Source organism: Phasianus colchicus, chromosome 1 (genome assembly GCF_987193195.1).
Source record: "Phasianus colchicus chromosome 1, bPhaCol1.hap1.1, whole genome shotgun sequence".
Lineage (NCBI taxonomy): Eukaryota > Metazoa > Chordata > Aves > Galliformes > Phasianidae > Phasianus > Phasianus colchicus.
This window is the reverse complement of record NC_143436.1, coordinates 20,811,036-20,831,955: the sequence shown is the minus strand read 5'-3', so window position 1 is coordinate 20,831,955 and position 20,920 is coordinate 20,811,036. Positions and strand designations below refer to the sequence as shown.

Sequence of the window (20,920 nt, the reverse complement as noted above, 5' to 3'; positions counted from 1 at the left end):
CAGGAGTTGTAAACACTGTTTAATATTGCACAAGTCAGATGGGTAAGGTCTCTCTTCAAAGATTTCCAGCAGCAGTAACCATGGGGAGTAACAGGCATTTATCATTCGCCTTTCACACAGTAATAAAGGCACAGCCTTTTGAACCCAATCATGTAGCTGCCTTTGTGGAAGTAAAGTCAGCATGCAAACTACTGTGATTTGAAGAGCAAAGCAGCAATTCTTTACTATCTACCTTACTATACATACGGCCATGGAAACACAAATGACTTTTGAGTAACATCTAGTGATGAAGTAAGTGCTATTATTCTGTTATCACTTCACTGTTCTTCAAAGAGAACATGTGAACATTTGAGAAAACCTATGTTACCACTACTTATAAGAGAAGTATCATAGAAGCATAGAATGCCTTGGAGTGAAAGGGAACTCAAAGATGATTTAACAGGATTACGTAGTCGCTGTGAGATCTGTGCCACCATAATCCTCAAAGGAAGACATACAAGAAATCCTTCAACAGGGAACAGATTCTTTATTGGACAGATTCCAAAGTTTTATGTAGAATACTGGAATGGCATTACAGCCACTGACACTTTCAGTATAATACTGTAACAAACTGCCTATTATGACTTTTTCAGGAGTAAAAACAATTCAGCTGGCATAATAACATACCAAAGAGACAAGGCTGATGAGGCTGCAGTGCTGCTCAAATACAGCTGAGACTCAGACTGGATAAACACACTAAGTATATTCTATGTTCTACACGGCGTGTGTCACTGCACTGTCTATCTGGCTTTGGTGTTTCGCCAAGCTATAAGCTACCCTATCTATACATAAAGCACTGCAGAAGGAAGTACAGTGACCACCAGAAGTGAAAGTAATACGAACTGACCGAAAACCAAATCGTGTTTTTACCCCTCTCTTTGTTTCTCTGCAGGTTACCTACAATATTTGTCTGTAGCAGAAAACCACTGGGTTGTACTGACAGACTCTGAAAGACAATAGCTAACTGTCCAACTTACTTTAGAAATGCTGTATGGCAATACTTAGTCAACTTGGAGAGAACAACACATTCAAGTTTAAATTAACAGCACAGTACAAAATGAAGCTGCAGTTTATGTTCATTGCTTACAATTTTGCCAAAGTTTAATACAACACTATTGTACAGGATCTTCGTAGAAACACAGCAGTTTTCACTTTCTTCCCCCACCTTTTCAATCCATTTGAGGCATTCTGACATATACCACAGCAGACAGCTGGAGTGCAGCTGAGAAATAGAATCCTGGGTCATCTCAGGATGACATATAAAAAAGGCTTTAAACAAAAAAGCAGGGCTTTAAGTTTGGTTGGCTTAAGATACTCAACATCAGCCAAGTGGAGATATTCATGCATCATTCCAATTCAATCCAGTGTGGATTATAAATGTCACACTCCATAACCAAATAACAAGACAAAACATATTCTTGGGACAGAAGAGTTTCAGGAGGCATTACAAAAGTCTGAGAAAAACTGAAATGTCAAAAAAAGTTAAAGAAAAATTAATATACAAGTTCAGCAATAACTTTCTCCTGAAGCTTGGAGGACTCACACACACCTGCTCTATGCAGAAGCAAAATCATACACTTTCTAAACAAAAAAAGCAAACTGGTTGCCAGTACCACTTTATAATGATAAATTTTTCACTTCTTGAAAGGAAGCATTAAGAAGCCTCTCTTGGATAAACTTCAGGGAATTTCAGAACGTGTGCCTTTCCCTGAGGCCAAAAGGTGCTGGATTCCTTTTAAGTATTCTTAGCTTCAGAAACAAGAGGACTGAATGTATCTTGAACACTGAAAAATTAGTCACACCTGTCTATTAAAGAGATAAGATAAAAATGGTTTTTGATTGCCTTTCCATGAACAAGAACAAACACTCTGATAGTTAACTTCATCTAGAAGATAATATTATAATAATATTATAGCAATATAATAATATAGTATAATATTAACTAGAAGACAATATAGCAACATATTATATGATCCTAGAATGGATGTGTTTAAATCAATCAACAAAATTCTTTTACTACAGCTACTGTAAATGCTTCTCCCTACAGCATGCCCCCCTCAAATCCTTCTGTTCCCCAAACACATGCTGCAATGTTTAGGGATATGCAGAATACCAAGTCCAAAACATCCTATATTTAATACTTAATGCTAAGATTCTTCTTATGGGATGCAGGAATTACGGTTACGTGTTATGTTTACAGTATTTATGACCACAAAATCAAATCTTCATTTTGTAGCACACATTTTTCTATTTATCATCTTTCAAATAACATAAGCTTGAAAAATGTCTTAAATTGCTCAGTGTGGTTACAGTGAAGACTAGATACTCACCGCTGCAGGCTTCTCAGCTCAGAAGGCAGGTCACAACCCACATAAGCATTATTTATTAAACTGTACTCTAATAGTGCACAAAAACAGGGATCCTACAAGAAAAGATTGATGTTTAACATAAACATGTTGCTCTGCGTAATGAACCTGCCAACAAATTAACATGGCACACAAATGCAGAAGATTTAATAGGACCTTTTCCATAAACAGAACAGCACAAGTAGTGCAAGCATGCAGCAACACAGCAGGAAGGTACCTTCAGATGGATTAAGTTACATATGTTGCACGTAGGTGTGGGGAGACCACACCTCCCATTCAGTTCATTTCATGAATACCGTTCTTTCTGTTGAGACAGTCAGAAAGAACCATGCATGAGCTCAAAAAAGAGACCTCTTTGGCAGGTGGTTAACTGGGAGTAATCACTTCTACCTCTCTCCATTTAGAAATGAAATAATGGCATCAGGTAATCCCCTCCAAATTAGTTATTTACCATGGCAAATACCATGCACGATTCAAAGATATAAGAAGAAAACAAAAACAACTTACTTTCACAAGAAGATGAGGATTTCCTATGACAATCAGCAAAGCTTTTGCTCTAGTAATTGCTACATTGAATCTCTTTGGGTTAGAGAGAAAGCCCAAATAGTATTCCTCTTCAGCAAGTGTGTCTTCATAAGATCGCACCTAAAAATTTAATATTAGAAATACAGACTCAAAACTGGAATAATGAGAAACCAACTTACTTTGTCACAGTGCAACTTTAATCTATTAGAAAGCTTAATTTGCTCACTACAGCAAACCACAGCTCCATGTAAGCAATACACAAGTTAGCTGAATTTTGGATTTTGAAGCTCTCTAACTTATATTCCACCATTGGTTTTCCCAGAGAAGGTCTATTTTCCAATAATACACTAATATAACTTCAGCAATTTCAAAAGAATGGTATATTGGCTTTATTTGAGCATCAGGAATATCCACTGTAAGCTGAAACACAAGATACCAACGTAAAATCAGTGTTTTTCAAAAATTTAATCTTTTCAGTAGAAGAACTGCTAGAGTTGCTGTTTTTTTTTTTAATGTCCTGAAAATCAACGACATTTCAATATCCTGTCAGTCATCATGGCCTTAGCTTAGAAGAAAATGCCACTGAAACACTGTTACAGCAAATTCAGTTTTTCATTAAATTTTCAGCTTTATCTCATCAATATTTGAATTAATCTTTGATAAAACAATTTCCCATCACAAATGGGTTTTATGAATAGGAGCATATAATCTACCTGAAACTATATAGCTACAATGCTGGATTCAAAAGCTATGATACAATGAAGAAAAACTAAGTTAAGCATGGTATCACTACCATTAGGAAAAAACAAGCAAGCAAATTCCCAAATGGTTCCTTCAAGCCACAAAACACCACCTCACCCAAACCAACTGCTTCCTTCCTCATCACACCCAAGTCAACCCAGCTCCAGGGCTTTGACTGTTTTCATACCTGTTTTGTCCTTCCCTCTCCTGGAAACTGTGTGTGCCTGTTAGAAGTAGAGTAGTACTGTTCTTACCTTGAGCCTCAAAAATTCCTGGGTTTTATTTCTGCCTTTGACCAGTTTACCCTCTATGCCCTCTATTACCCAGACTTACAGGAGCTCAGTCTGTAATGAATATTCCTGAACAGCTCTGAAGGATCCCAAGTCACAAACACTGCAACAACTCCACATTCCAGACACATCTCTTCCACTTCATTCTGAGACTTACTGCACCAAAAACACGCTACCATTTGGAAACAGAGCAAGCACGGATATATATATATATTTTTTTGTATTCTAAACTCAATTTTGTACAAATAGTAGAAATAGTAGAAAAGTAGAAATAAAGATCTATAGGGGCCCACATCTTTCTGTAAAGAGGTAGAAAACTTCACCTAAAGTTTTTTTCCAATGATTCAGCACAGGGTTTTGTTGTTGTTTTTGTTTTGTTTTTGTTTTGTTTTTGTTTTTTGTTTTAAACTCTTGTCCAGAACTATGTCAATATGCACTACATTTTCAGAGTACTTGATAGATGCTATCTCAGAATGTAAAGGATCAATATCACACATTCTTGTAAGAAGCAGCCATTTGCAAGATGCATCAGTAGTGATGAGCTGACTTAGCTGCTGCTTATACTTCCTGACTCCACACTGAATTCTCCTTATAAACACAAAGTAAAACTCTGCTTTCAAGAGCCCTGTCCAACAATGTTACATGCCTGAGGAGACAAAGGACAAGACGCTGACGTATGTTTTCCCCTAATGGGTTTTCATGTGAATCCAGATATCAAGGACACGTTCATTTGCACTGGAATAGCATCTAGCATTTAGAGAGGGAACTGGCATAAACCTGCATCTAATCAAAACAAAAGGGCAATAAACACTGAGGAGTGGAGCTTACCTTTTCATTCTTGAGGCCTGATGCCTCAGCTGGGATGAACAGATTTCAGGCTGTTGACTAGAGTGTGGAAATATATAGCCACACCTTTATGTACCATTTGTAGATAACATGCACTGAGATACTTCCAAAAAAACCCCAAGATTTACGACTGATATCTTCAGCAAAGTTTGCAAAGCTATGGTGAAAGGTAAGGGCTACCACCTTCCAAATAACAACAGCAAGTCCCAACTTAGTGATGCATTCTTCTCCTCTTGTCTCCTCACCAAATGCAATGGTTGGACTGAATACAATTCAAAACATCTCCCCAAATTTACATCTTCCTCTATCTCCTCAGCATCCTCTTCTATCAAGCTTGAGAAGTGGAACCAGGTGAACTTAAATGAGATTCAAGGTTTTGCACTTGGGTCAGGACAGATATGCATATATAGTGGGAGAACTCCTTGAGTGCAGCCCTGCGGGGAAGGACATGGGGGTCCTGATGGACAAGAAGCTTGATATGAACCAGCAGTGTGCATGTGCAGCCTGGAAGGCCAACAATATCATAGGCTGCATCAAAAGAGGACTGGCCAGCAGGGAGAGGGAGGTGATTGTTCCACTCTACTCTGCCCTGTGAAGCTCTGTCTAGAGTACTGTGTCCAGGCCTGGGGCATCCAGCAAAGAAAAAGATGTGGAATTCTCAAACTGGTCCCAGAGGAGGGCTGTGAAGATGATCAAAGGGCTGGAACACCTCTCCTATGAAAAAAGGCTGAGGGAACTGGGCTTGTTCAGTCTGGAGAAGAGAAGGCTCTGGGAAGACTTCACTGCAGCCTTCCAGTACTTAAAGGGAGCTTATAAACAGGAGGGTGAGCACCATACTACATAATCTGATAGTGACAGGATAAAGGGGAATGGTTTTAATCTAAAAGAGGAGAGACTTAGATTAGATGCAGGCACAAGCTGCCCAGAGAAGTTGTGGATGCCTCATCCCTGAAGGCATTCAAGGCCAGGTTGGATGGGGCCTGGGGCAGTCTCATCTGGTGGGTGACAACCTGCCCATGGCAGAGGGATTGAAACTAGATGATTGTTAAGGTCTCTTCCAACCCAAGCCATTTTATGATTCTGTGATCAGTCAGAAATTTTGTGAAAGATTCATTTATTGCAAAGAGTGAAAACAAACAGCTCTGCATTCTCATGTTTACATACAAATTTCTAGTGATGCAATTCATGCCTCTGTACTGTCATATTTACATAGATGTAGTCAACCAACACCAACACTGAATCAAGGAAGTGAAGTACTGTGAAAATGATGTCCTGTGACCAGTGTACTGCTGAAGTACAACCACTGCACAGACTTCTTTTCCCTGTCCCTTTTTTTGCAAGGTATTTTATGGCTTCAGATTCAAATAGCCAGAAGCTACAAAAGACATTTACCAACATCCCAATACTTAGCCAGCAGAACACTTCAACAGCATAATGAAAATGATCATGAAAAGACTGTGAAGTGTTCTCCTAACAGTAAAAAAGGGTACTGGATTCCTACAGTCAGCACTGGTGTCTGAGTAATCATCAGCTGTATACAATTATGCAGCAACTCACAAACAGAAAATGAAAAGAACCTACATCAACATCCATAAGCTAGACAATGACTTTGGATTACTGTGTTTTATACAGTTCTCTTTAATATTTATACTGCATCCAGTTTCCATCATCTCTCTGCATGCTTAAGTGAAGATATATTATCTGTATGAAACTCTATAAACTCATTTTGAATTATCTAGAAAGGTTTCAAGTCTACCTCAAAAGCACAGATACCATCCTGTCTGCGTGCATTTCAATTAAGTATTTTTCCCAAATACTATGACAGACTAGTGACAAAATCACAGTTCCCTTGGTTTTCTAATCCTCATTCCCCAAAGCTCTATCTCAAAAAGGAAAAAGCTACAGAGAATTAAGAACACACAAATATTCTAGACAAGACCACAAGTATACATACTGTTGATAAGATGGTAACCACACACTCTTGCCCTTGAAACTCTTCTACTGTGCCAACTTTAATATCTGACAAATCAATGCTTCTCAGAAGAAATTTAATTTTTTCTACCTAGAAAAAATGTTTGAAAAAATTTATATTTTAGAGTGGATTATTTTGAAACCAAAGACATGAGACATGTAAAGTAATTTAACACAGATAGGTTGTAGGGAATGCCTACACCAAGCTTAGCCATCATCCACTACTAAGATTTTAAAACAAAACAGTAGCTTTTCCTGCTATGGACAACACTTCTTACGTGACTCAAAAGGGGGAATGTTTGCTACCTACATGTAAACAGAAATTAACAGGTTTTTTGATAGATTTTAATGACACAAACAACTTGGATCTCAAGAGTTTATCCATGCAAGCTTTTCTTCTATCATGGAATACGTGCCAACCCAAGACTTACCACAGGTATGGCAGGGCAAACAGCTTCCCCCACCCCCTCAATAGGGCTGTGCAGAGACCCCTTGCTACTTTCACCATACAGAGTGAAAAAACTGAGGTTTTTCACTCTAAACTCTAGATTTAATGGGAATATCATTAGTGAATGATAATACACTGCGAAACAAAACCCAGTGAAGCTCTGAGATATGCCTTCCCACTTTACCAAGCCAGAGCAGCAATGCAAAACTACAACTTTAAATACAGTAACTTTGAAGTTTTAAATACTAGCTATACCTGCTTACGATACGGTGTAATCACTCCAATATCAGTCACTGACACTGCAATGCTTTCATTTTTAGCCAGGTGGCAACAGTACTGCATTACTTGAACTGCTTCAGTTGGATTAAACCATGAAGGACTGTGACCTTCACGAGTTTCCTTGCCCTGTATTAGGAGAAGCAAAGTGAGCAGATGAAGACCGTGTGCAAAAACTAACTACATATTTGATTATATTCTTACACATATTAAATGCAAAACAAACAAAAACCAAAAATATATCTAAAGAACAACAGAAATTGCAATGTAATATTATACACAAATGTCTTTATTTGCTATAAATCTTTTTCAATGAGCAACCACCACCCGTATTTTATGACAATGGTGCTTCATATATGTGACAAAGAATATAAATTTCAGCTCAGAATAACAGGTGTTTGCAAGCTGTTATCCTGCTTTTGAGCAAAGCAGAAGAGGACACAAGCATCTCCGAACAGTGGATACACCACTTATTACTTCACTAACTTCTTGGAAGATCCACAAAAACTTTTCTTCCTGAAGTACCTGTTTTATCCTGGACTTTTTAATCTTTAATAAACTTCTAGTTTTAGAGGCTTGCATTCATTCTAATGCAGCAGACTCTTACCTGAATTAATCTAAATCTAACGGAGTTGCCTGCAACTCCATACTGCTATATTTGCCAATTTAAATTTTTATTAAAATGTCTTCACAATACCCTGCAATCTGCAGCTGCTTAAGTTTTTAGAAAACTATTTGTCTTCAGTAGTTGTTTTGAAAACCAGATGGTCAAGAAGCCACACTTTTTGCAAAAAATCACGTATTTTCTATATTCTTTCTGAAATTCATTCGAATGAATAAAACTTTTGTCTACTACATTAGCAAACTTCTATGAAGCTTCTTTATATTTACTTAGACTTCATGAACATTTTACATACCCTTACTCCATGAAAAATTAATGGAAACCCTTTCCTGGGCAATTTCTCCCAGTGTAACAACGAAGTTACTACTGAAGCATCTGCACAAACTTTGAGCTCTTTATTATAAAACAGTTTAGATGGTAAGGCAAGCAATGCAGAATGTGACCTGTAGTTGTTTATGAGTTTTGTGATCTGCAGAGACAAAAAATAAAATCTGTAACTGAAATGGGCAGTCAGAATCAGAAAATATCCTGAGTTAGAAGGGATTCATAAAGATAACTGAGTTATTCATCAGACTTCAAAGTACGCAGCTCCCAAGAAAACCACTTACCATCTTGTAATGTTAGCTTTCCTAAAGCTGCCAAAAAATTGTATTAAAGGCAAAAAATGCAGCTTTGATCTATGAGTAAACACTAAATAAAAAACAAGTCTTTTCCCCCCCTAAATGGGAAGGAAATGGACCATCTGTTCTCTTCTAAAGGGAGAAGGGGAAAAAAAAGGAAAAAAAAGGAACCAAAAATACATGGAAGATGAAGGAAGAATTCTCTAGTTTGATCTATAGACATATTATGCCTTTTTAAATTCAGTTCAGGTTGTTTCCAAGGGATTTCCATGGATATAACTTACTTTTTGGATAGGAAGACTTAAAGAACAGAGAGGGAGCATCAGAAGAGCCTGTTACCATAACATCTGACAGAGGCTGGCCTTGGAAACCCAAACAGCCTGCCTTCAAATAAAAGAATGCCCTTGAAGAAATATTCCAGTCATTCAACACACATGATACCTGAAGACCCGTGAGATCCTTCAAGCCCTTATTTCCTGCTGTCTTGCAATGCCTTACAATTCTCCTTAAACATTGTATAAAAAAAAAAAAAATACAAGAAAAATACAGAAATTTTAGGAGTTTCAGAAAACTTTTCCTTAGGAAGCTGAACACAACCTAAAGTGTAGAATTAAGCATCACCTAATACCCAATCTTCCCTGAGCAACTTAAGTTTGCCATCAGATTTTTTCCTCTGGCCACACTGTTATCAGTTTTTTGTTAGTTTGTTTTCTGCACCTAAAAAACGAAGACATTTTCAATATGCATGTGCAGAGCTGTCTTCATTCAAGAACTGATTAGCCAAAACAGTGCTCTTGCCCCAGGGTTTTCACTCTCTTCCTTTCAACAGAGTTGAATAGAGCTATGCAGGACCACAAAGCAAGACAGGGTTAGAAAGGGTATAGAACTGTTTGGAGGGCTGGACTCAGAGAGTGGTGGTGAATGGAGTCACATCCAGCTGGTGTCTGGTCACGAGTGGCGTTCCCCAGCGGTTGGTACTGGGGCCCATCCTGTTCAATAACTTTACAGATGATCTGTATCATGGGATTGAGCACACCCTCAGAAAGTTTGCAGACAACACCAAGCTGGCAGAAAGTGTCAATCTGTCTAGGGTTAGGAAGCCCCTGTGGAGAGATCTGGAGAGGCTAGACAAGTGGGCTGAGGCCAACTGCACAATCCTGAGCAAGATCAATGCTGACTCCTATACTTTGGTCACAACAACCCTATGCAATGCTACAGGCTTGGGGCTGAGTGGCTGGAAGACTGTTGAGGAAAAGGACCTGGGAGTGTTGACTGATGTTCAGCTGAACATGAGCCAGCAGTGCCCAGGTCACCAAGAATACCAATGGCATCCTGGCTTGTACCAGAAGTAACGTAGTCAGCAGGAGCGAGGAAGCAGTCATCCCACTCTACCCAGCTCTTTTTTTGTAGAGCAAATTCTCAGCTAAAGAACACTTTTTCAACAGTTACCACTATTAGCTATAAGTTCTTGCCAAAAGAACTTGAGCAAAAGCCTATATGCGACGCTTGTAAAAACCTGCACCCAGAGTAGGTGACCCACTGTAACCACTGCTGAAATGCACAACCCATCATCTCACTGTATTCATATCCTCTGTTTGAGTTACATAAATGTTAAGCAAGCACTGATCAGTGTCAATTTTTTTCTGTATGGAGGAATTCAATTACACACCTTTGCTTCATATGCATTTTCATTTCAGACACCACTTTGTCAGGACTGCCTCTCTGTTGTCATTTGTCAAATAGCAACAGAATGCAGTGGAATACTGGTGGGAAGGTTCAACTTCTACTGCCATATCACCACCATCTGCCTCTGTCACTGTGGGCCAACATGAAAAACAGGAGGCATTATTTTCTGAGCAGTCCTCATAGTTCCAGCACAGAGGTGAAAGAACAGTTTAAGTACTTCTCTATGCCATGAAATACTATGAAGTACTCCCATAAATACCCTGTAAAAATTGTTTTCTGATGCTTAGATGAGAAAAATCCAGAAGGTTATCCTTCAGAGAACATTTTTTTCCTCACTTCCTGAAATAAGATGTTCAAAAATGAATCTTTGTATTTAAAGAGACAGCTTTACTTGTCTTCTCATGATAAAAGCTTAAATCGCACTTGCGCATTTGTGGAGAATTATGTTATGAAGTTACTCTAAGTTGGACAATGAAACCCCTACTGAGAGTTTTGCTACATGCATCGCATTTGACCAACTCTGAAGAAATTTTGTTTTTATGCAAAGAGAGGTTTTAAGATGTCACAGCATCCCTGCTATTTGGAATACATGTTCAAAGTAATAAAGACTTACTAGTAAGTGAATGGGGATTAGAAGACAAAAAAAAAAAAAGGTAAAAAGAAAACATCAGCAAATGTAGTTTATCATTCTTTATCTGAAAAAAGTAAAATAATTTAATTCTACTCACCAACAAAGGGTTATATGATCCATCAGCGCTAAAAGCATCCTCATCTCTCAGGTACATATCTCTTGATATCAGTCTTTCCAGCAAGGATATATTTAATCCAAATGCCAATGCAATTCTAGATTTTATTAGAGGCCCTAACTGCTTTGGATCTCCGACCAGAACTATCTGTGTATTTAAAAGAAAATAATCAATTAAAACTGTTATTAAATGTAGTCTCAATAACATGCACACTTCAGAATTCCAAGATGAATGTACATCAAGCTCTCTGCTTTCCCCCCAAACACCTAACTTGTTTGGAAAGGGTTACACCCAGAAGAGAAGTAAACCGATGTCGTAAAATAAATATTTTCGACCTATTTCATATTCTGAACCCTGTCCTTCTAATGCAGACTAGCTTCAGACATAAAACAATTATATCAAAGTGTGGGAAATGAAAACTGTGTTCAAAATCTAAAACTGACTTAATTGTACATTTGTTTGATTTATTACGTGTACTCAACTTCATACTCATTATCAGGAATGGCAGCTTGTGTCTTGCATCATTCACATTGCTAATAATCTTTTTTTCCTTTCAAAAGATGATGCTGAGACAACTACCTGACCATTAACTTCTGAAATTAATCCAATAGGAATCAGGCTTTCTGGTTCACTTGCTTGCCCAGCCTCATCCAAAATCACATGTGTGAAGTGTCCAAGCCTAGAATTAAATAACAGGAACTCAGAACTGGACATTTATCCCCCCTAGGTAAGTTAATTCTGCCACCCTGTGGCTGATCTGTTCAATTCTGTGAACATCCCTGTTAAGCGTGCCAGGCACCTCCACATATACAACAGCAAACGATGAAAATACATCAAAAGGCAGAAGGCAGTCACTGTGTTTTTCCTTCTAATTCTTCATCTGTGAGTTCTCCTACATGCTCTCATATATACAACCACTGCTTATCTTAATTATGGCTTTATTTATAGTAAGGTTAAGACATTTGGAAAAATTTTCCTTGTTCTCAAATACCTCCAACTATTTCATTTGAATAATGCGCTTGGTTTAGCAAAGACAACTGCTAGCTTCTATTTCTATAAAATAACTCTTAAATCAGTTAGACACTTAAGGGCGTCCTTTTAGAAAGCTGAAAGCAAAACCAGAAGAATCTCTACTTAACAGCACTTTACATGGTGGCACTTACATCTAATGAAGACTTTATTTAAAAAACTAAGTACAGTGTGATTTTTAGTGGAACTCCTAAATACTTTTAAGACAACATGATTGTAAACAGCAATGTCACAGCTAAGGCTCCCACTGCCTGTGGTGGAAAAACAACTGTCAAGACGCTTTCTTAAATTTACTCTGAAGAAATTCTCAGCTGAAACATTATTAAGAACAAGAGATTTGCCAGGAAGCCAGATATCTCAACAATACTCCTGTTTGCAGTACTGTACCTTGTTCCTGTTTGATAAAACATTCCTGCGCTACTGCAAGTGGTAATTATTATCCTGAACCACACTGCTTTCCAAATATCATCACCGTCCTTGCAGTAAGGTTTCACCATGTCATCAATTTGCTGCAGAAACAAAATAGTATGCTTAGCAAAATGGCACTCCAGATGTTTTTATGTGAATAATTAAAAAAACTCACCAAAAAAACTATTTTGGAAGTGGAACAAAATGTTTAAACTTAGACCCATGCACTGAAATGGATTTTTGGTTGAATGTGACTGAAGAAGATATGCATTCTCCTCATCCATCAAGACTGTAGATATGTTTCATACACAAATATTTTTCAGTTCATCTTCTGGAAAAGCTAGATTAGTTATTACTTTCCTAGCCAAGTCTCAGCTGCCTAATAAATATTGACAGTTGCATTAATAAATCAGTATTTTAAGATTAAAATATTAAAAAGGAAATACTACTGGTTATCTGTAGCATTTACCTCTGCAGATCTGCAGGTAGCATTGACTCGGACCATAGCTCCTGGTTTTAATAGATTGCTTTGATGCAGCCGCAAGCAAATCAGATCAGTTGCAGCATTTGATGGTGCACAAACCAAGATTCGACTATCTGGTAAAGTAAAATGTATCTACATTCAAAAAGATGGACATCACAAAAAGAAAAGGTTATTTGGAAAAGTAGCAATAGCTCAAACATATATCCATTTTATTTTACTGAATATAGAATCCAGATTACAATCATCCATCCTTTTGCAGTTCAAGAACTACTCTTGACATCCATGATTTAAGCATTCTCAAGCTGAGTACACTAAGAGCAGAACTACTGCATGGTTATTACATTAATGCATACTGTGCTTCAAGAATCTATTATGCAGTACTAGAATCACGAGTTAGGTAATATTCACTAAAGCTTTAGGATACAAAAATAAGCCATTCAGGAATTTTTTTCAAATTCATATTAATTTCATCATTCTGAATAGCTCAGTGAAAAGGCTTATGAAGAATATTTCCAAATCTTGCTTAGGAAAAAAAAAAATGATGGTACTCACAGATTCACCTTAAGTGTTCTAACACTGAAAAGATTAGAGACTATCCATTTATCATCCACCATTACCTGTAAAATAGCTTCAACTACTGTCATTGTTTTTCCAGTTCCTGGTGGCCCAAAGAGAATATAAGGTGTTGGACGACATTCACCACTCAGTATCCTTTTCACTGCCAATTTCTGCTGCTTGTTAAGCGTAGGATTGAAAAATTGACCAGCTCTCCATTTAATTGTCTCAGTTTCCTCAACTATGATCAAGATAAGTACATATTAAAATTGCAAAAGTGTTTTTAAGCATACACAGATTAAAGCAACTGCAATTCATATTATGCCTTAATTTATTTTTTTCCATTTTCCTAGAACAGCACGGAGAAAAGAAAACATCAGTAATTCAGAAGCATACTGGATCTCCTAAAAAATTAATGGACAAAAAAGGATCATCATTATCTACTTAAAAAAAAAAAAAAACAACTGTAAAAACTTCAGTAATTTTAAGCACTTTTTTTCTTTTCCCCTTTAATTGCAAAATTTCAGTAAACCCTCAGAGACAGTAACAGTACTAGATGACCTATGATAGTCATACAGATCACAGGAATTACCCCACACCTCATTCAGTTTAGCTGCAGCTTACCACAATAGAATCTTATTAACTCCTGGACAGAAGTGCCATCTAAGTAGTCTGCTTCCCAATTCAGGTATGTTACTGTTACAAAGAGATAAAATCCCTCTCTTCCAGTATCAGTGCACATAACTGCTGAAATCACACTTCCCAGATAAGCACAGACATGATAGGCACTTTCTGAAACCTTTCGAAAATAGTTACCATTTTCAGCAAAGTAGACATTCCATTCTGAATGTGACCAAAAATATTCCAGTTGGTGATTAGGAATAGTTAGTTTACTGAGTACAAACTATATCACTGGAAGTCTGCTTAACTGAAGATGTTGAAATAATCCACAGAAGGGCTCAAATGAAACTTCCTGCTGCAAAGTTTCTCCTTAAACGAGCATGAGGACATCCGAAAGACATTGTACTCTGCCCCTGTTTGTCTGAAGTGACTGCAATCCTGAACTGGCTTTACTTAAATATTGAAGAAAGCAGTAAAATATACCAAGTTGGCTTGTTTCTGCAGAAGCAGTCATTGCATCTGCTTTTATCTGCCTCGATGCCACGCATTTTGTCTGCTTGTTCCGCAGCTTTCTGACCTGGAAATATCAAACAAAGGTAAACAAATTTATAACTTTACAGAAACAAGCAACCATCTTCTCTAATACTTGAAATTGCTTATTTTTTCCCCATTAAATGGCCTTACTTCAATAAATAGAATATCTGTGAAGAAAGAGAGCGTGAGACACTAGGAGATCTCATCTTAAATTTAAATAAAGTTTGCATTTATGGTAATTTTAAACATCTACTTCACAAATACTTTACATACTCAGATGGGGATTTTGAAGCCATGGTCAAGAAACTTATCTCCTTCCATAAAAGCTAACACTCAAGTTCTGCAAGATGATACCTCTCAGACTGCAGCTCAAAAGGAAACTACCTGTAGTGGCACTACCAGCATTCTGGATCAGCTGCTGCAATTCTCTTAATAATGCTGTTTCTAACAGTAATGACAAGTGTTAGTGTTGATTACTTCTTATACAGAACAGAGGTACTTGCTTCCTAGGCACCTTATCCTGGTGTTTTTGCTGCTTCCCTAGCGCAAGAATGCCAGGAGAACACTGCAAGGCTTAGGTAGTCCATCTGATTAGTCACTATGCTACTTATCCAGACAAGTAAGAGTGACAACCTGAAAAAATCAGAGCTTTAGGGAATCATGTTACTCTGGGGTAAGATGAGGGATCCTTATTATGTTCTCTGTCACCTCTCTAGTCAACCAGAATTGACCCGGTAGAAGCAGGTATCTTGCAATAACTAGCTATGCTGTGCCTCCTGTCATCTCTGCGTCCATGTGATGGAGCATTTTGGCTGGAAATCACAGCAAAACCAGAGCCGTGTCTGAGCTGTTACCAGAGCAGGAAAGAACAGGAGCAATATTGTCTGGTGGTGTCTGTAACACCTCACCATCAGGAGGAGAAGATGGATAAGACTTCCCACTAACAACTGGCATTAGTCTCCTGATCACAAGTTGTGCTGCTCACAGGAGATTTCCATCATTCACATACTTACTGCAATTCACTCAGGAAGTTTCTAGAGTCAGTAGAGTGAGTGGGCGACAGCTTCCTGGCATAAATGGCAGAAGTAATAATCATAAATAATGCTGAATATATAGGAAAAGACACACTTCTATATACCAACATTTATTACAAATACTGCAAGATATTGCAAGCTATGCAAGGCTCAGCATCCGGAAGAAGGTACAAGTAGAGTCACAACTCTGGACCTCCTAGCAAACTTCAGCTTCTCTAAGGAATCACGAGGCAAAAGCCTCCAGGAAGCTGTTGTATGGGGGTGCCCAGGAGAACTTAAAGGTGTTTAATGAGCCATCATAATGAAACATTCTGCTTCACAAGACCATCAAGAATTTCAACAGAAGGTCTCCTTTTCTAAGATTGTAGCTTCTTGACGAAATCATAGAATGCAAGCTGGAAGCATAAGCAAGGACAAGCAAAGTATAAAAGATGTTACCTGGACAACTGGATAAAATCTGGAAGGTCAAAATCCATTTAAACTTATGTTTAAATGCAGTATGAACAGAGTAACAAGAAGAGACTCTGCAAACAGTTGTGGTGGAAAGAGATAAGCATTGTGTGGGTTCAGAAACAGATGACAGAACTTACTGATGATATAAGAAGAACTGGACCACCTGATTTCATTCTATAATGAAGGAATTATTATGTGGAGAGAATAAAAGCAGTCACTGTAATACTCCTTTGCTTCAGTAAAGCTTTTGAAGTGGTCTATTTGCTGTGGCATTCTTATTTTGGAGCAACAAGAACATTAACTAGGTTAACAGATCGTTTGGTGAATGGAAAATTGTTTGGATTACTGGGCTCAAAGGGTATTAAACAACAGTTCAATACTCATCTGCAAGCAGGTCACAAACTAGGTACCCCTGGTTGTATTTGGGGCAAATATTATCATCTTCAACAACTATGATGCGAACAAATACACACTCAGCAAATTAGCAAGCAACACAATACCAACAGTCTTAGCTGAAATGCTTGACAACTCATCTTCATTTGAAGAAATTCTGCAGTAGATAAAAAAACTCATGAAAATCTAAATTGAAAGCTCTATACCTGGGACCGAGTAACTGCATAAATCAGGACAGGCTACAAAAACACTAACTGAGCAGTAACCCCCAGGCCCTGTTCAGGAAACTGAATTACTATGGATGCTTGATGTATACAAACATCATGTTACTAAGAACTGGAGAGACTGAAACAACTTAGCCTTTTCAGTTTGATAAGTAAGAGGTAAATAGGCTGCCTAATGCCTATAATGGCTTAAAGTAGAGTTAGGAAAAGAAAGAGGGAAAAAAAAAAAGAGACCAACACTTCTCAGTACTTTGTAGTAGCATATAATGTAACAAGGGGCCACATCTAAAGCTGCAGATAGAAGATTCACACTGTGAGTGGGGGGCAGAAATCATTCAGTGGAAATGTTATAAAATATTGAAAAAGGTTATACAGATGTTGTGGAACCTCTGGACAAAACCAAATAAACCTAACCCCAAAGCTGACTTGATTCAGTGCTGGTGACAATCTACTTTAAATAGGAAAGAAGACTAAATATCATTCTGAATGTTGTTTTAAGAAAGACTTCTTTTAAGAAAGACAATTTCTTCTTATAATTTAACAAGCAGTAAAGAAGCCTAGGTAAATTTGCATAGATCAGGATGATTAGTGCTTCCTGCCACAGTGAGAGAACTTCACATATCTTAGAAATTGCTATGAAAACTAGTTTAAGGGAAATGTGACAGTTCAAATTATTATAACACAGGCTGTTACTAGAACTTTCCATTCTAGATGGGAGGGCGAGCTTAATAGCATCATTTGTCATAAAATTTCCTCTCTTCAGGTAAGCAAACAAACTTCTGTCATCAGAAAGTAGCAGAATGTGACTTCAATTATTTGATGCTAAAACAAATACTTGCTAACAGCCGTGAAGTACGTATCTGTTACAAATTTGGATGTTGCTCAGTTAGAACAAACATTTACAGACAGTTACCTCACTCTTCTGCTGGGAACACTGCTTAAAGCCATCATCAACACCACAATACTCAGTAGTATTCTGGGTCTTGACATCTTGTGGTGACTGTAAGAGAAGCTTTTCCGGAAATAACACTTCAAGTTCAGAAGAGAAAGTAGAAAAATTTGAGAATCACATGAACACACATTTTGCTGGTCTATGTTTTTACTCCTGTTTCATAATCCTAACACAAAAGTGGAGAAGACCTGTGCAAAGATCACATGGACCGTTCTGCTCAATCACAGAACAGGATATCTATGCTATTTAGTTAAGTTCTGAGGTAACACAAAGCACTGCCATTTCACATACCATTGTTACAACTGTATGATTTATACAGATCTTATTTGTTCAAACTATTTACAAAAGCTTAAGTTTTCATTCATGTTCCTTTTGATGGCCAATAAGACTCCCCTCTACATTTAGAGAGCTGTTTTTCAATTAAATGAACAGAAAATTCCTGTAAAAACAGACTATAATGCATCCATCTAAATATGCCTTTATGTAAAAGCAATAAAAAACAGAAGACTCCACAAGCCTCTCCAGACAGCTTAAATCAACTGAAGTGTACCTTTTTCACCCAGACATTTAGCTTGCTCAACTGCCATCTGGCACCGCCTGCTAGGAATCCTGTTATCAGAAAAGCAGATCAACAGTTTGTGGATTAAAGTAAAATCCCAAATTTTCATAAACTACAGAAGCATTAAGGTAAACAGTACATTTTCTATGTAGCAGTGCTTATAAAAATAGTTCTACACAGAAATACTGCAGGAAAATATATTGTAGACATGTCAGTCAACAGCCTTGCTATGAGTGTTAATACATCTCCAGCTCTTCAATGAGACAGATGACCTTTTGTTTCAGAGTTTGATAGTTTTCCATGCAAGCTTTCTGCAAAACTGATCTTAAATGGAAGATTAAGCATCTATAAACAAATAATACCTACAAATAAAGTGTGAGTAGTTAACATCAGCAATTTATGAACTGCAGTCCCGCAGTCATAATGGTATATTTTTTTTCTTATGAAAAAAAAAAACAACAAACCAACACTCACAAAGAATCACAATTCATATAACGAAAAAGAACTCCATACAACCCCAGTAACTGCTTCAATGCCAGGTGATGGAATAATCACTTACATATAAAAACAAGTGCTTTGTACATAATGACTACCATTGCAGTCTTTTACCAAGTAGGATAGAGGGAAAGAAGTGAAAGAGTTGGCTCCTAATAGCTTAATCGTGCCCTTCCTGTAACTACCAAAGCCACCAAGAGACAATCTCACGTGTTTTTAAAAGTTACTTTGCTAGAGGAATCATTCATCTTGTAGCTCATCAATGTAGATTTTTCGAAGTGTATAAAAATACCTGCAGTGAACAAATTCCACATCCATGGGTTCTGAGTTGTAAGCCCGCTCAAAATCAGCATTGCATTTAAGAGTAACATCTTCATTACATATCTATAGGAGAAAAGCAAACATCAGTTTATTGATGAAGAATTTAGTCATTTATACACAAAAGCATATTTGAAATTACTGGAAGAGAAAACTGAACACCTTAGCCACCTAGATTTACTAACAACCAATATATTACAGTTCTAGATTACTTTATGAGTGCTTTCGGGGCAGGTAAGGATTATAATCTAGAGAAAAGGAAGTCCCTAGAAAAACTAAACTCACAATAAAAATACATCACTTAGTTCATAAAAAAATAATCTGGCTTCCTCAGAACAGGTTAAGCTAGTCTCTAATCTCATTAATTAATTGCCAGCTTCCCCTTTGAATCCTGTGGATTACAGTAAATTCAACAGAAGACAGACCTTACTTACCTCAGTAACATAGGCAATGTACTCTATTATATGTTCAGAATAGACCTGACTTTTCAGTATCACCTTATCACCTAATTAGAAATAAAGTTAAAAGACAACACACTGTTACAAGAAATACAAGTGAAGCACTGCAGTGAGAGTTTTACTTTTTCTGTGGCATGGTTACAAGAGATTTGCACGATAACATATCGTGCATGGAATTTGCTGTATCCATGAATAGCTCATTAGGCACTAGTTCTGAACTGCTATATACAGTTATATAGCACATTTTAAAAGGTATCAAATATTGATGCCATCAGACCTTCAACATCTCCTCTGAACAGTACCTTGCATACCACAGTATTAGATATTACTAATTTTTTCATTTTGATATACCTATTGCTTTTCAGATCTTACCACATTGCAGTGTTTATTTTTGTGGAAAAAATCATCCATTTTTGTGAGAAGCCTGAAAATAGCAGATGAATGTAATGCTTCTTCAGACAGCAGCCACAGCATGACTGTGAGACACAAGCAGTGCAGAACACCTGTCTAGTAGCCTAGATTAATGACTTTGTGTTCAAACTTGTTGAAGACTTCCTTAAGTAAATGGCAATGCAACTGAGTTTGTACTGCAGTGAAAATACTCAACATGGTATTCAGCTTTCTCTCGCATTAATCACTACCTGCAGCCAGGTGAGGTCTGCCTTCTTCCACTCCTGGCACTTCCAACACTAACAAATTCCCATTCCTTTTCAAAGTAACCCCACACATGTCAAAATTTTTTATTTCCATTTCCTGATGGATCTCTTCAAGCCACAAGAGAGTAGAAAACTTTGCTTCATAATTTTCCAGATTAAGATGCTGAAAACAAAAACAGTATACATTACATTTCTAACCTCTACACTGAAGTACATTCATCCCACTAATCTTTATTATACTAAACATATCTAAAATTAAGATTGCACAGCAACCATGTTGCCAAATAAGGTGCATAAATACAGCACCTAAATAAACTAATCCTTTAAACTCCCATAACAGACAATGCAGAATTTGTATTGTCCCTGGAGCTAAGATACAGCAGCCAGTCAGCTAAAGAGCTGATGATGTCTTGTCTAACTACAATGACAATTTCAACACCTGAATTCAGGGGCAGTTTAGAAACAGAATTCTACTGCTCACCAGTCCCAGAAAGCATAAAAAAATCTTTGTACATTGCACACAGACAGAGTCACATCAGCCCGCCCTGTTTATTACACAGTTTACGACAAG

General features: G+C 37.4%; 1 protein-coding gene across 3 annotated transcripts in view; it reads right to left on the bottom strand.

Annotated features, from left to right (window-relative positions):
- Positions 1-519: 519 nt before the first annotated feature.
- MOV10L1 (Mov10 like RNA helicase 1) overlaps positions 520-20,920 on the bottom strand; it is a 37,100-nt gene continuing 16,699 nt past the window's right edge. For 2 of the 3 annotated variants that reach the window (XM_031614863.2, XM_031614871.2), the window contains exons 11-27: positions 20,335-20,512; positions 19,670-19,740; positions 19,210-19,301; positions 18,414-18,472; positions 17,825-17,940; positions 14,757-14,850; positions 13,715-13,893; positions 13,083-13,229; positions 12,593-12,714; positions 11,756-11,855; positions 11,159-11,323; positions 8,420-8,593; positions 7,482-7,631; positions 6,762-6,869; positions 2,913-3,050; positions 2,370-2,461; positions 520-1,845 (exon numbers count right to left, since the gene is read on the bottom strand). In XM_031614863.2, the coding sequence (XP_031470723.2) occupies positions 1,836-1,845; positions 2,370-2,461; positions 2,913-3,050; positions 6,762-6,869; positions 7,482-7,631; positions 8,420-8,593; positions 11,159-11,323; positions 11,756-11,855; positions 12,593-12,714; positions 13,083-13,229; positions 13,715-13,893; positions 14,757-14,850; positions 17,825-17,940; positions 18,414-18,472; positions 19,210-19,301; positions 19,670-19,740; positions 20,335-20,512 (1,995 nt within the window). In that variant the 3' untranslated portion in view covers positions 520-1,835. Of the gene's footprint in view, positions 1,846-2,365; positions 2,462-2,912; positions 3,051-6,761; positions 6,870-7,481; positions 7,632-8,419; positions 8,594-11,158; positions 11,324-11,755; positions 11,856-12,592; positions 12,715-13,082; positions 13,230-13,714; positions 13,894-14,756; positions 14,851-17,824; positions 17,941-18,413; positions 18,473-19,209; positions 19,302-19,669; positions 19,741-20,334; positions 20,513-20,920 lie in introns of those variants that run through there. The other variant, XM_090136690.1, reaches the window with a different exon arrangement.